Below are 13704 nucleotides of genomic sequence, written 5' to 3' on the forward strand. Positions count from 1 at the left end.
TGGGGGGTGGAATAGAGATTCTCACCCAGTATTGCAGCTTTTTCCTCTGGAAAAGAAAAGTGTAAGGAATGCATGTTCAGAGGGAACATCCATTGTCTATACTGCAAATTCTTTCAGTTTAGGGATGTACACTCACCTATCTCTGCAGCTTGTTCCACTGGAAAAGAAAAAGAAAGAGAAAAACAATGTATGGTCAGAGGGGAGTATGCCCATGGGAAGACACCAAATGCCTTCTCTTTGGGTATGGAGACTTACCCAGCTTTGCATCCTTTTTCGCTGCTACAGAAAAGCAAAAGGAATGAATGGTCAGAGTGAAAAGACTTTCACCGCTTTGCTGCTTCCATGGCTAGACCCCAAACTTTTTGCTCTCATGCATGGGCCCAGACCACCTTGCTGCCAGACTTGTAGCGACCAGACCAACAAGGACCGAGGCCCAGCATTTTAAAAGACTTGTACCATTAAGAACAGACACTTGTGCAGCTCTCTGCACCATGCCACCAAAACACAAGTGGAAGTGAATGGAGACGGGTGGAGGACGTCCCTGTCCCGGAAGCGTCAGTGCAGAGTGGGACAGCCCCGCAGCTCGCTCCCCGTCCCCAACTTGATCCCCGTTCCTTTCAGCCATCCCGGCCGTGTCCCGTGCCCAGGGCAGCCCCAGCCCCAGCACTCCCCACTCCCCCGTCAGGCTCCAGCTGCTCCTCCAGCACCCCCGAGCCACCAGCACACAAGCCCCCACAGCCCACCCAGCCCAGTCCCTCCCAAAGGGACACCACTTCCCCAGGGGCTGGGGGCAGGGACTGCAAGGACTCACCCAGCTCTCGGCTCTGTGCCGCTGAAAAGCAAAGGCGGAGGAACAGGAGGTCAGCAGAGCAGCTTGGTTGCTCGGTGGGAACATCTGCAGGGGGTCTGGGCCTTCCCACCAGCCCCACGCTGCAGCCATGCTCCCTGGCCTCCCACCCAAGGCCCCTTGCCTTCTCCCCTGCCTTCGTTGCCCAAGGCAGAGGCCCAAGAGGATCCTAAGGCCTTTGGGATCCCCAGGAGAACATTCCCTTCCTCCTCCTACGCACCTCCCTGGGCCAGGGCTCAGCCCCGCTCCAGACCCACGCGGGTCCCTGCAGAACACCTCCCTCCGCTCCATCCCTGCGCTGCCAGCTTACCTTTCTTTCGAAAGAGATAAACACCGAGGCCAATGGACACAGCCAAAAGCACAGCGACCAGAGCCAGAGCCACCTTCCAGGGCTGGGCGTTGTGGAAGAAGGGAGCTGAGAAAAGGCACCAGGAAAAGGGCTCTGTTTCCATGCCCGTGGGTGGAAAAGCAAGACCCAGACTTCTCCCGGTTCAGGACAAGTGCAGGGGCCAGGAACACCTCCCTCTGGCTGTGCTATTACCTGCGATGTGCAAGGAAAATTGCCTCTCCTGCTGGAGGCGGCTGCTCCTGACCATGCAGGACAAGGGCCCCTCCACGCTCCCGGTCATGATGATGGCGGCTTCGATTTCAAAGAGCCCCTCCTGGTCCTGGGAATGTGTCTGGGAGACCGAGGGCAGATGCTGCCCTCGAGCATCCCTCCACAGCAGCTGCGGCAGCGGGTACCAGCCGGCCGATCGACACAGCACCCGGACGCCTCTGGCCTCGTAGCCCCCCAGGGAGAGGTGGGGGTCAGTGCCTGTGGCTGGGGGAAGAGCCTGCAGCTGGGGCTTGACTTGGGGGGGGATTCAGTTCCAGGGCAAAGACCCCATCTGCTCCCATGTCAGAGACAGCCCAGCCCAGCCATGGCCCCAGAGGCTCAGCGTCTGGGCGCTCCACGCACCCACTCTCATCCCTAAACCACACCTATCGTTGGCACAGCTGAAGGAGCTGTTCAGCAGCCTGTGTCCAGAGCCCACACAACATCATGGGGATGGAGTTCAAAGAGGTCCCTGAGACTGAATAAAACAATGGCATCCATGCAGCTTTTTCTCAATAAAAAGCCTGCAAGGGCACAGGTGCACTCTGCTGGACAAGTGCCAAGTGCTCACCAACAGAGGAGAAGCCCCATCAGACTCTACTTTTTGAAAGGCCTTGTAGATGGCCATGAGGATGTGACAGGGTCCTGGGTGGGACACACAAACCCAGGGACACCTGCACCATCCCCTGGCAGCATCACCCCAGCCACTAACCTGACAACTCTAGCTCCACAGTAGCTTCGTCATAAGCATCAACATCTTTCACAGTGCAGACATACTGGCCATCATCAGAGGGTCTCAGCCCCGTGATTCGCAAGTCCAGACTTCCAGCAGAGAGACCATCTCTGGCCAACTCTGTCCTCCCAGCATATTCCCCCATCTGCTCCCCGTACAGGTCCTCTCCATTGCGATAGTGGTGCACTGTCTCAGACAAATCATCCCGCATCCACCTGATATCCAAGCTGCGAGCATCCCGGCGAGGGGACAAGTGGCAGGGCAGCACGACATCCTGCCCCACGGTGGCAGTGAGAGGCTGGCCTGGTCCCTCCACTCTGAGCTGGGCTGGGCAATGGAGAAGGGCACAGAGAGGCGGTGAGATTTTGCCATGTCAAATTTAGGGGCAGTGAGTGACAAGGGGCGAGCTGTGCGTGAGTTGGTGCGTGCTGTGTCCCCTGTGTCCCATGGGAAACCACTGGGGAAATGGGAGAAGGAGAGGGAGGACGTGCAGGAGAAGGAGGTGTACTGGGAGTGGGAGCCCTCTCTGCAGCATTTGGGCATATGACAAAGAGCCAGAAAGGGCAGACAAGGCAGTGCCCATATTGCGTGAAAGAACCAAAGTGAAAGTGAAAGCAAGTCGGGGCTGAGCTGTGGGCTGGGGTTCCCCCTGCTCCACGTCCACTCCCCTTCCCCACGGCAGCACCTCTGCCAGGCCCAGGGGGGAGAGCCCCCAGCAGCCCCGCAGGATCCTACCTGAGCCCAGCCGGAGGAGGAGCAGAGTGACGAGGGAAGTCAGGAGGCCCCTGGCATGGCCGGTGAGGCTGGGGCAGCCGCAGCCCCAGGGGAGCCCCATCTGTGCTGCAGCGGGACCAGGAGCTGGGGGCAGAAGCTGGGGCAGAAGAGAGAGGGGACTGAGGGGCTGCAGGCACTGCAGGCGGATGGTGAGTAAGTCCCCTTGAGCCTGGACACAAGGATCCACAGCCAGCAGCGCCTTGGGCAGGGCGCAGAGCCTGTGCTTATCATGGGGTGGGGGACACAGCAGGCAGCCCCCAGGGGTTCTTCTCCAGGGGAGCACAACCGAGGGAGATGTCCCTCACCACTCCCAGCCGAGCTGCAGGAAACACAGGGGTATGCCAAAATTCCCCAACTCTTACGCAGTTCCGGACAACAATAAAACTCTGGGAGGAGCTCGGACACTTGGGGGATGGGAGCAAGAGGCTCCAGAGCAGAGCGGGATCAGAGGCTGCAGGGAGAGTCGCTCAGCTGGGTGTTGAGACAGGGAACAAGGGAAAGCATGGCGATTTTGCAGGTTTTAGCTAACCCAGGGACTATGGTGTATATCAACCTCAAGGACAGGACTGAGGTAGGGAGTACGAGGACAGGATGACTCTAAAAGACTGAGGCAGGGAACAAGGTAAAGGATGTTGAATCTGTACTTCTTAGCTAACACAATTGTGTGTTAACCACAAGGAGAGGGCAATCCCAAAGACAAGGCAGTAAAAGACTGCATGCATAGATAACGGAACCAGCAAGAACTGGCTTGGATTGCTGAAGTCTGTAAATAAAAGGAAGGGTCAGAAGTTTAGCAGCGAGGAAGACTTCTGTCCTTCATCAAAAGACCACCAGAGTACACTGGAGGACCACCCGAGGACTCTAGCGTGCATGCGAATAGGGGTGGGAACCTATGTTAATGATTCTCCAGAGACCCGATGAATATGTAAGAGACTTTCGGGAAATGAAATGAATATGCATATATGCCATCAATATAAACACCCTGGCAGTAACCATTGGTGTGCAAGCTAGGAGGAGCGATCCCCTTGCACCCAGCACTGCAATAAACACACCTGCTTTATAACTCTTCAGGAGTTGTGAAGTTTGTTTCCTGCACCTCAGTGCTGACCGTCGTGCTGCCACCCTTTGCCTAGAGTGGTGAGGGCAAAGAACCAGCCCCACTCCCCAGCTCTGGCCATCCCAGAGGAGGAAGAAATGGGCAGACCATTCACCCTCTGGAAAGAGAAGCCCTGTTGCAGCAGGGTGGGGGCTTGGGCATGGAAATGGCTTCCAAAGACAGGAGGGACAGCTTCAGCATTCAGCCAAGATGATGACATGGATGACCTTCTGTTCTTTAAGGAACTAAGGCACACCTCTGGATATGCTGCCCTAATTCCTATGGGGAAAGATTCAAATGGCCAAAGCTCAATTTGAGTTGAAGCTTGACAGTAGTGTGGGGGACAATAAAAAGGATTTTTCAAAAATATCTAAACAGCAAAAGTGGGACCAGAGAAGCCATTGGTCTGTCACTTGATAGGGAACGGCATGGAGCTGCCACAGGGGAGGCTCAGGCGGGCTGTTCAGAAAATGTTCTTCCCTGAGAGGGTGGTTGGGCACTGGAACAGGCTCCCCAGGGACATGGCCATGGCCCTGAGCCTACCGCAGCTCAAGGAGCGTTTGGAGAAGGCTCTCAGGGAAAGGGTCTGATTTTTGGTAGGTACTTTGTGGAGCCAGAAAACGGAGTCGATAGTCCTGTTGGGTCCCTACCGATTAGGGCTATTCTGTGATTCATGGCTGAAGCCTGAGAGCACCTGCTCCCTCTGCCTGGAGGACTTCCAAGAGCCGGTGATGCCCCCCTGTGAGCACAGCCTCTGCAGAGCCTGCGTGATGGGAGGCTGGAAGCTCTTTGGGTGGCCCCAGGGTAGGGCAATGACGCAGCTGGGACAAGTGGGTCCCAGGCATCAGCTGGGGAACAGGGAGCAGCTGGAGCTTAGGTTCCTCCTGGCTCTGACTCCCAGGACCAACACCAAGGAGATGCTTTGCTGCAAGACGCCTTCCCAGGCAGCAAAGCCTGAGGACAGAAGCACCCAGGAAATGCCACTGCCAGACTCCATCTTCCTGTGCAAAACTGCTGCTGTGCCTTGATGTGCTCCAGAGGAAGGAACAAAGAGCCTCCACAGGCTGCTCATGACTTGTGGAAAATGGACTCCACAATCAGTAAGATTGTAAAGTAGGTATGTTTATTCAGCGCTGGGTGGCACGGGGGTAGTCCCGCCAAAGTCGTGCGCACCTGATGCAGCAACTTGCCATGGTTATATGCAGTAAAGGGTTACATATGCATGAAGTTTCACAATATGCTTATACATATTCATAACCTGTCCCCGCTTCGTATTAAAATTAGTTCCAAGGAATCATTTCCATAAAGTTCTCCCATCTGCGCTTGCACAGTGTATCCTGGTGGTGGTCGTCGGGGGTCGTGGGGTGAAGATTGATGACTCTTCCTCGTCACCGCTAGTTGACCTCTTGTCTTTGCACAGACTCAGTTGCTCCTTGGCTCTTGTCCATCCGCAGGACCAGTTTCTACCAGTTTCTTAAGACAGGCTCACTCTCTTATTAGGAGACGAACCTTGGTAAGGGGCCCAAGGCTTCTTGCTTTAGTTAATTTGCACAATGCGCCATAGTTAGCAAAGACACTAAGTAGCATCCTAGTTTAATGCCGTCAGCACTCTATCTCTACTTGATAAGATTCTCCTAACTCCCTCTCTCACTCATGCTCAGCACCAGGCACAGAGCAAAGATCAACCCCAAACTAGGAGGCAAAGGTGGCCTGCAATGGCCGGCAGCACACGGTGACCACATGCCTTGCACTGGGGTCTGCAAGCAGTGCAAGCAGAGGGGAGAGGAGCGTGGAGAGCTGCTGCAGCCTCTGTGCTGCCCACTGGGGCTCAGAGGCAGGCTGAGACCCACGGGTGCCAGCAGGGCTTGGCCCCGGCACTGGAGCAGCGGGGAGGAACACGGGTGTCCTGGTTCCAGTTAGGACAGAGTTAAGTAGCTCATAGTAGCTGGTAGGGTGCTATGTTTTGGATTAGGATGAGAAGAGCGCTGATAACATGCTGATGTTTTAATTGTTGCAGAGCAGTGTTTACACCAGGCCAAGGACTTTTCGGCTTCTTGCTCTGTCCTGCCAGCGAGCAGGCTGGGGGTGCAGCAGGAGCTGGGAGGGGACAGACCCAGGACAGCTGACCCAAACTGGCCAAAGGGGTATTCCATACCATCTGACGTCATGCTAAACAATATATAGGGGTGGCTGGCCGGGGTGGGGGGGCCGGCTGCTCGGGAATAGGCTGGGCATCGGTCAGCGGGTGGTGAGCAATTGCATTGTGCATCACTTGTTTTCTTACACATTATTATTGTTAATACTATTACCATTATCACTATTATTATTATTATTGTTATTATTATTTTCCTGTCTTAATAAACTGTCTTTATCTCAACTCACAGGCTTCACTTTCCCGTTTCTCTCCCCCATCCCAGAGAGGGAGGGGGGAGGGTGAGCGAACGGCTGTGTGGTGTTTAGCTGCCAGCCGGGTTAAACCACAACAACGGGGCAGCCTCTGGCCCCACTGCCCCTCATTCCTGTGCTGCTCCTGCAGGACCAAGGAGAGGTGATCCAGGAGTGGGTGGAGAAGGGCAGGAGCCCCCCAGGGCTGGGGACAGGGTCTGGGGGGTGCTGTCCCTCAGGCACAGCTGAATTCCTGGCTTTTCGAGCAAAAACCAGGGGCGGATGCTCTCCCCATTGAAGGAGGCTGCTGTGAATGTGAAGATCTCCACCCCATTGTCAGCGTTGATAAAAGACACCTGCTGCTGGGTACAGTCCAGACAGACCCAGATCCTCATGGGGACGGGGGACAGGGAGAAGTAGGTGCGAGGAGTTGTAAGAGACACGAGATCTCCTTCATTGTACTGAACAGCCCAGATCCCTTCTTTGGGGCATATGCTGATCCCTTTCTTCCTCTCCACAGATGCCCTGGCCACCCCAACAGCCCACCAAGAACATTTTCGGTGCTCCCCCTCAACCTCCACCACCCAGCAGTGCCTCCCCTCTCTGAACTCCTCACGGCCCAGCACGCAGCACCAACGGTCAAATCTCTCCTGGCTGTCAGGCACCTGCTGCCATTCACTTTCCCATCTCACACTGCTGAAGGCCTCTGAGAAGATGAGCCGTGGATGAGCTGTGTCTGCATCCAGGGTCACCTTCACTGCAGGGACAGAAGGAGCCAGGCCATCAGGGGCAGAGCTCAGCCCTGGGCAGGCTTTCCCCAGCTCGGGGCCAGGAGCTGCCCCACGGGGCAGGAGATGGGGCACCTCTTGGCTCCTGAACATGCCCCAGCAAGGGCAGGAGAAGCACTGCAGAGGGTAACTCAATGCACACCTACCTCTATTATGAGGCAGCAGAAACCTTCTCCATGCTGGAAGGAGAGGGGAGAGCTGGTCACAACCCACGGCCGGTGCCCAGTGGGTGTGGGCAGGGTGAGGGTCCAGCCCTGGGCTGCTCTGTCCCAGCTGCCCACCCTCCCCTGCACATCACCATGCCATTGCCCTGGGGCCCAAGAAGGGGACACTCACCCAGCTCTGCAGCTTGCTCCACTAGAAAAAAGAAAAAAAAAGCAAGGCATGATGAGAAGGGACAGCTCAACCGGACCCCAAACTGCTTTGGTTTTTATAGGGAGACTCACCCAGCTTTGCATCTTTTTCCTCTGCAAAAAAAGAGTAAAAGCAACTCATGATGAAAAGAGAAAACTTCTCTTTTCGCATTTCTTCCTTAATACAGACCCTTTTATTTTATTTTATTTTATTTTATTATATTTTATTTTATTTTATTTTATTTTATTTTATTTTATTTTATTTTATTTTATTTATTTAATTTTATTTTTTATTTTATTCTAAATATCAGGAGGGACACTCACCCAGCTCTGCAGCTTGTTTCTCTGGAAAAGTGAAAAAACAAGGCATGGTGAGAGGGGACAGCTTCTGATCCCATGGCTGGACCTCCATTTTTTGTTTTCAGTTTGGGGAGGGATACTCACCCAGCTCTGCAGCTTGCTCCACTAGAAAAAAGAAAAGGAAAGCAAGGCATGTTGAGAGGGGACAGCTCAACCGGACCCCAAACTGCTTTGGTTTTTATAGGGAGACTCACCCAGCTTTGCATCTTTTTCCTCTGCAAAACAAGAGTAAAAGCAACTCACGATGAAAAGAGAAAACTCCTCTCTTCACCTTTCTTCCTTAATAAAGAGCCTTTTATTTTGTTTTATTTTATTTTATTTTGTTTTATTTCATTTAATTTCATTTCATTTATTTTCATTTATTTTCATTTCATTTATTTTAAATTTCAGAAGGGACACTCACCCAGCTCTGCAGCTTGTTTCTCTGGAAAAGTGAAAAAACAAGGCATGTTGAGAGGGGACAGCTCAACCGGACCCCAAAGTGCTTTGGTTTTTATAGGGAGACTCACCCAGCTTTGCATCTTTTTCCTCTGCAAAACAAGAGTAAAAGCAACTCATGATGAAAAGAGAAAACTTCTCTCTTCACCTTTCTTCCTTAATATAGAGCCTTTTATTTTACTTTGTTTTATATTATTTTATTTTATTTTATTTTATTTTATTTTTTTTTTTTTTATTTTATTTTATTTTATTTTATTTCATTTCATTTCATTTCATTTCATTTCATTTATTTTAAATTTCAGGAGGGACACTCACCCAGCTCTGCAGCTTGTTTCTCTGGAAAAGTGAAAAAACAAGGCATGTTGAGAGGGGACAGCTCAACTGGACCCCAAAGTGCTTTGGTTTTTATAGGGAGACTCACCCAGCTTTGCATCTTTTTCCTCTGCAAAACAAGAGTAAAAGCAATACATGATGAGAAGAGAAAACATCTCTCTTCACCATTCTTCCTTAATACAGAGGTTTTATTTTATTTTATTTTATTTTATTTTATTTTATTTTATTTTATTTTATTTTATTTTATTTTATTTTATTTTATTTTATTTTATTTATTTTATTTTATTTTATTATTTTATTTTATTTATTTTAATTTATTTTAAATTTTGGGAGGGACACTCACCCAGCTCTGTAGCTTGTGCAGCTGCAAGAGAAAGAGAAAAGCAACAAATGATGAGAGGGGATAGTTACTCATACCAGGGCTACTAACAAGGCTAAGCTCAAATTTCTTCAGGCTGAAGAAGACTCACCCAGCATTTCAGCTTTTTCCTCTCGAAAAGCAAAGCAAAAGCAATGCATGATGAGGGGAGAAAACCCATCTAATGGCTAGACCTGAATGCATTTCAATAAGAGATGGAGACTCACCAAGCTGTTCAGCTTGTTCCGATGGAAAAGGAAAGCAAGAGCAATGCATGATGAGAAGGGAGAGCTGCTCAGCCCATGGCTCCTCCCACGGGAAGACACCAAATCTTTGGTTATGTGAAGGGAGACTTACCCTGCTCTGCATCCTTTTTCACTGGAAAAGGAAGTAAAAGCAATGCGTTACTGCTTCTCATCTCACGGTGGCTCCAATGGGAAGACACCAAAATCTATACAGTGTGCGATGGGCACAGACCACCTTGCTCCCAGACTGGGAGGGACCAGACCAACAGTCAGCCAGACCCGGCTCTGAGAAAAGCTTTTGCAGGTGAAAAGTAAGGACAGACACTTGTGCAGCTCTCTGCACAAGGTGAAGGGAATGGGGACGGGTGGAGGACATCCCTGTCCCAGAAGCGTCAGTGCAGAGCGGGGCAGCCCCGCAGCTCGCTCCCCGTCCCCACCTTGATCCCCGTTCCTTTCAGCCATCCCGGCCGTGTCCCGTGCCCAGGGCAGCCCCAGCCCCAGCACTCCCCACTCCCCCGTCAGGCTCCAGCTGCTCCTCCAGCACCCCCGAGCCACCAGCACACAAGCCCCCACAGCCCACCCAGCCCAGTCCCTCCCACAGGGACACCACTTCCCCAGGGGCTGGGGGCAGGGACTGCAAGGACTGTAAGGACAACTCTTGGCTCTGTGCCACTGAAAAGCAAAGGCGGAGGAACAGGAGGTCAGCAGAGCAGCTTGGTTGCTCGGTGGGAACATCTGCAGGGGGTCTGGGCCTTCCCACCAGCCCCACGCTGCAGCCATGCTCCCTGGCCTCCCACCCAAGGCCCCTTGCCTTCTCCCCTGCCTTCGTTGCCCAAGGCAGAGGCCCAAGAGGATCCCAAGGCCTTTGGGATCCCCAGGAGAACATTCCCTTCCTCCTCCTATGCACCTCCCTGGGCCAGGGTTCAGCCCCGCTCCAGACCCACGCGGGTCCCTGCAGAACACCTCCCTCCGCTCCATCCCTGCGCTGCCAGCTTACCTTTCTTTCGAAAGACATAAACAGCGAGGCCAATGGACACAGCCAAAAGCACGAAGACCGGAGCCAGAGCCACCATCCAGGGCTGGGCGTTGTGGAAGAAGGGAGCTGAGAAAAGGCACCAGGAAGAGGGCTGTGTTTCCATGCCCGCGGGTGGAAAAGCAAGACCCAGACTTCTCCCAGCTCAGGACAAGTGCAGGGGCCAGGAACATCTCCCTCTGGCTGTGCTATTTGTACCTGCGATGTGTAGGGACGATTCCCGCTCCTGCTGGAGGCGGCTGCTCCTGACCACGCAGGACAAGGGCCCCTCCACGCTCCCGGTCACGATGATGGTGCCTTCAATTTCAAAGAGCCCCTCCTGGTCCTGGGAATGTGTCTGGGAGACCGAGGGCAGATGCTGCCCGCGAGCATCCCTCCACAGCACCTGCGGCAGCGGGTACCAGCCGGCCGATCGACACAGCACGCGGACGCCTCCGGCCTCGTAGCCCCCGAGGGAGAGGTGGGGGTCAGCGCCTGTGGCTGGGGGAAGAGGCTGCAGCTGGGGCTTGACTTGGGGAGGGATTCATTTCAAGGCAAAGACCCCATCTGCTCCCATGTCAGACACAGCCCAGACCAGCCACAGCCACAGCCACAGCAGCTCTGGGACTGGGCGCTTCATGCACCCACCCTCACCCCAAACCACCCCGGATGGTGCCGGATCCAGACAGCAGGGCTGCACAATGCCAGTGGCCCCAAATCACCCAGAAAACCAGGTGCCGAGCTTCAGCACCTCCAGGCAGCATCTCTGCACCAGGCTGTGCAGGTTCAAGATGCCCCGAGACTTCCAGACAACATCTCTGGTCTCCCCCAGGACAAAAAGCAAAAGCAAGCAGAGGTCTAGGTGCTCAGAGGTCTCTTCCCTGCTTCAGATGTTGTCATTGGTCCCATGGCAGGCACAGCTGAAGGAGCTGCTCAGCAGCCCATGCCAAGTGCCCTCCGAACATCATGGGGATGGAGTTCAAGGACACCACAAAAACCTATCTAAACCAACTGATCTGTACAAAAAAAACACCTGCAGCAGAATGGCTCCTTGCTGGACAAGCGCTCGCTCACCGGCAGAGGAGGAAAAGCCCCATCAGACATTGAAAGGCCTCATCAAAAGGCTGTGAGGATGGGACAGGGCCCTGGGTAGGGCACACAAACCCAGGGACACAAGGACCATCCCCTGAGAGCATCACCCCAGCCACTAACCTGATACCTCCAACTCCACAATAGCTTCGTGATAAGCGTTAACATCTTTCACAGTGCAGAAGTAGTGGCCATCATCCGAGGGTCTCACCCTGGTGATTCTCAAGTCCAGGCTTCCAGCAGAGAGACCATCTCTGGCCAACTCTGTCCTCCCAGCATATGCCTCCATCTGCTCCCCGTACAGGTCCTCTCCATTGCGGTAGTGGTGCACTGTCTCAGAGATATCATCCCGGATCCACCTGATATCCAAGGTGCCAGCATCCTTGCGAGGGGACAAGTGGCAGGGCAGCACGACATCCTGCCCCACGGTGGCAGTGAGAGGCTGGCCTGGTCCCTCCACTCTGAGCTGGGCTGGGCAATGGAGAAGGGCACAGAGAGGAGGTGACATTTTGCCATCGCAAATTTATGGGCAGTGAGTGACAAAGGGTGAGCTGTGCGTGAGTTGGTGCATGCTGTATCCCCCGTGTCCAATGGGAAACCACCGGGGAAATGGGAGAAGGAGAGGGAGGACGTACAGGAGAAGGAGGTGTGCTGGGAGTGGGAGCCCTCTCTGCAGCATTTGGGCATATGACAAAGAGCCAGAAAGGGCAGCAGAGGCAGCGCCCATATTGCATGAAAGAACCAAAGTGAAAGTGAAAGCAAGTCGGGGCTGATCTGTGGGCTGGGGTCCCCCTGCCCCACGGCCGCTCCCCTACCCTATGGCAGAAAGTCTGCATGCACAGGGGGGAGAGCCCCCAGCAGCCCTGCAGGATCCTACCTGATCCCAGCCAGAGGAGGAGCAGAGTGACGAGGGAAGTCAGGAGGCCCCTGGCATGGCCGGTGAGGCTGGGGCAGCCGCAGCCCCAGGGGAGCCCCATCTGTGCTGCAGCAGGAGCAGGAGCTGGGGGCAGAAGCTGGGGCAGAAGAGTGAGGGGATCGAGGGGCTGCAGGCACTGCAGGCAGATGGTGAGTAAGTCCCCTTCGGCTCGGACACAAGGAGCCACAGCCAGCAGCGCCTTGGGCAGGGCACAGAGCCTGCGCTTATCATGGGGTGGGGGACACAGCAGGCAGCCCCCAGGGGTTCTTCTCCAGGGGAGCCCCACCGAGAGAGATGTCCCTCACCACACCCAGCCAGGCTACAGGAAGTAAAAAGCTACATGACAATTGCCCAACTCTTATGCAGTTCCGGACAATAATAAAACTCTGGGAGGAGCTCGGACACTTGGGGGATGGGAGCAAGAGGCTCCAGAGCAGAGCGGGATCAGAGGCTGCAGGGAAAGTCGCTCAGCTGGGTGCTGAGACAGGGAACAAAGGAAAGCATGGCGATTTTGCAGGTTTTAGCTAACACAGGGACTATGGTGTATATCAACCTCAAGGACAGGACTGAGGTAGGGAGGAGGACAGGGTGACACTAAAAGACTGAGGCAGGGAACAAGGTAAAGGATGTTGAATCTGTACTTCTTAGCTAACACAATTGTGTGTTAACCACAAGGAGAGGGCAATCCGAAAGACAAGGGAGTAAAAGACTGCATGCATAGATAATGGAACCAGCAAGAACTGGCTTGGATTGCTGAAGTCTGTAAATAAAAGGAAGGGTCAGAAGTTTAGCAGCGAGGAAGACTTCCGTCCTTCATCAAAAGACCACCAGAGTACGCTGGAGGACCACCCGAGGACTCTAGCGTGCATGCGAATAGGGGTGGGAACCTATGGTAATGATTCTCCAGAGACCCGATGAATATGTAAGAGACTTTCGGGAAATGAAATGAATATGCATATATGCCATCAATATAAACACCCTGGCAGTAACCATTGGTGTGCAAGCTAGGAGGAGCGATCCCCTTGCACCCAGCACTGCAATAAACATACCTGCTTTATAACTCTTCAGGAGTTGTGAAGTTTGTTTTCTGCACCTCAGTGCTGACCGTCGTGCTGCCACCCTTTGCCCAGAGTGGTGAGGGCGAAGAACCAGCCCCACTCCCCAGCTCTGGCCATCCCAGAGGAGGAAGAAATGGGCAGACCATTCACCCTCTGGAAAGAGAAGCCCTGTTGCAGCAGGGTAGGGGCTTGGGCATGGAAATGGCTTCCAAAGACAGGAGGGACAGCTTCAGCATTCAGCCAAGATGACGACATGGATGACCTTCTGTTCTTTAAGGAACTAAGGCACACCTCTGGATATGCTGCCCTAATTCCTATGGG

General features: G+C 53.6%; 1 protein-coding gene and 1 long non-coding RNA gene across 6 annotated transcripts in view; both read right to left on the bottom strand.

Annotated features, from left to right (window-relative positions):
- LOC106049876 (butyrophilin subfamily 1 member A1-like) overlaps window positions 1–13704 on the bottom strand; it is a 33430-nt gene that overhangs the window by 1569 nt on the left and 18157 nt on the right. The window contains exons 1-9 of one of the 5 annotated variants that reach the window (XM_066986697.1): window positions 3258–3311; window positions 2914–3036; window positions 2158–2505; window positions 1389–1670; window positions 1158–1262; window positions 812–832; window positions 256–279; window positions 137–157; window positions 26–46 (exon numbers count right to left, since the gene is read on the bottom strand). In XM_066986697.1, coding sequence (XP_066842798.1) covers window positions 26–46; window positions 137–157; window positions 256–279; window positions 812–832; window positions 1158–1262; window positions 1389–1670; window positions 2158–2505; window positions 2914–3013 — 922 coding nt within the window. In that variant the 5' untranslated portion in view covers window positions 3014–3036; window positions 3258–3311. Of the gene's footprint in view, window positions 1–25; window positions 47–136; window positions 158–255; window positions 280–811; window positions 833–1157; window positions 1263–1388; window positions 1671–2157; window positions 2506–2913; window positions 3312–10539; window positions 10822–11532; window positions 11881–12286; window positions 13481–13704 lie in introns of those variants that run through there. The other 4 variants (XM_066986695.1, XM_066986698.1, XM_066986699.1 and 1 more) reach the window with 4 other exon arrangements.
- Window positions 5150–10298, bottom strand: LOC136788395 (uncharacterized). Its single transcript, XR_010827191.1, has 3 exons — window positions 9049–10298; window positions 7368–8814; window positions 5150–7190 (listed from the first exon to the last, which is right to left on the bottom strand). It is a non-coding gene; the product is annotated as an uncharacterized lncRNA (long non-coding RNA).

The sequence above is a fragment of the Anser cygnoides genome, chromosome 35 (genome assembly GCF_040182565.1).
Source record: "Anser cygnoides isolate HZ-2024a breed goose chromosome 35, Taihu_goose_T2T_genome, whole genome shotgun sequence".
NCBI lineage: Eukaryota > Metazoa > Chordata > Aves > Anseriformes > Anatidae > Anser > Anser cygnoides.